Source organism: Plectropomus leopardus, unplaced genomic scaffold (assembly GCF_008729295.1).
Source record: "Plectropomus leopardus isolate mb unplaced genomic scaffold, YSFRI_Pleo_2.0 unplaced_scaffold8073, whole genome shotgun sequence".
Classification (NCBI taxonomy): domain Eukaryota; kingdom Metazoa; phylum Chordata; class Actinopteri; order Perciformes; family Serranidae; genus Plectropomus; species Plectropomus leopardus.
The window spans coordinates 1-1,071 of NW_024688943.1; the positions used below are offsets into that span (position 1 = coordinate 1).

General features: G+C 36.6%; 1 protein-coding gene across 1 annotated transcript; it reads left to right on the top strand.

Annotated features, from left to right (window-relative positions):
• Window positions 1–48: 48 nt before the first annotated feature.
• On the top strand, window positions 49–478 carry LOC121940231 (sodium/glucose cotransporter 2-like; the record flags this gene model as incomplete). The annotated part of the gene is made up of 2 exons (XM_042483048.1): window positions 49–158; window positions 241–478. Coding segments are annotated over 2 exons (328 nt in total), but the record flags the coding sequence as incomplete, so codon positions are not given.
• Between the last annotated feature and the right edge of the window lie 593 nt (window positions 479–1,071).

Below are 1,071 nucleotides of genomic sequence, written 5' to 3' on the forward strand. Positions count from 1 at the left end.
GTCTTATTAAATTATAAAATCTTTTTAGCTCCATCGCCTGGTGTTCAGCCTGCGTCACTCCAAAGAGGAGAGGAAGGATTTGGACTGGGAGCTAGAAGAGAAAGGGAGAAGAGCCCGGAGGGAGGCTGAGGAGAGGATGAGGGAGACCAGTGCTGCAGGTAAGAAAGAAAGGACATTACAAAGTCACACAGAGACAGACAGATTGAGGAGAAAGTAGTAACTCATCTTTACTCCTCTCAGTGGCTGAAGAGGAAGAAAAGTCTGGTATCTGTCTCCTGGTTGGTCGGTTCTGTGGCGGGGGTAACGGGGGCGGCGGCGGTTCCCAGGAGCAAGACACGTCTGAAGCATCAGAGAAGCTGCCTGACATCAGTGAGAACCCGGTATGGAAGTACACTGTGGATGCTAATGCTCTCATAATGATGGCTGTAGCAGTTTTCATGTGGGGTTACTACGCTTAACAGTCCTATTAACCCTTTGAAATCTGGAGCGAAATAAGTTTTCTTGTGCTTCTTTCAAATGCCTTTAGTATTAAAGTACTTTAAGTATTTAAACCTCTGAACTCTAGGCAAGTTGGTGTGAATTCTTTCAGAAACACGGAGGAAAGGAAATGAACAACTTGGTGAGAATTGGATTTTAAAAATATATATTTAATTTTAAAAAATAGGGATAATGTCTAGGGAAAACAGCTAGGGGAAAAATATATTTATAATTATCATGATTAAATATTTAAAATCATTTTACAAAATTATTGCAATTTTTACAATACTTTTTACAGCACTTTTTCCAGTTTTTAGTTTTAGTTTTATTATTTTTTTTTCACTTTTTTGTTGTTGTTTTTGTTTTTTATTTAATTAATTTTCAGGTCATTTTCTTGTAGTTTTTGGTAATTTCTTGATCATTTTTGGGTCACTTCCTCTATTGTGGCTATTTGCCTGCGTCCCATGATTTTGAAAGAAATCTAGGCAACTTGCTCAGGTTTCAAAGGGTTCATTTTTTAAAAAAAAAAAGGTGTCAGTATCTAAAATATGTTTTTTCCTTTTTGGAATGATTAAGTACAAAAAAAAAAAAAAA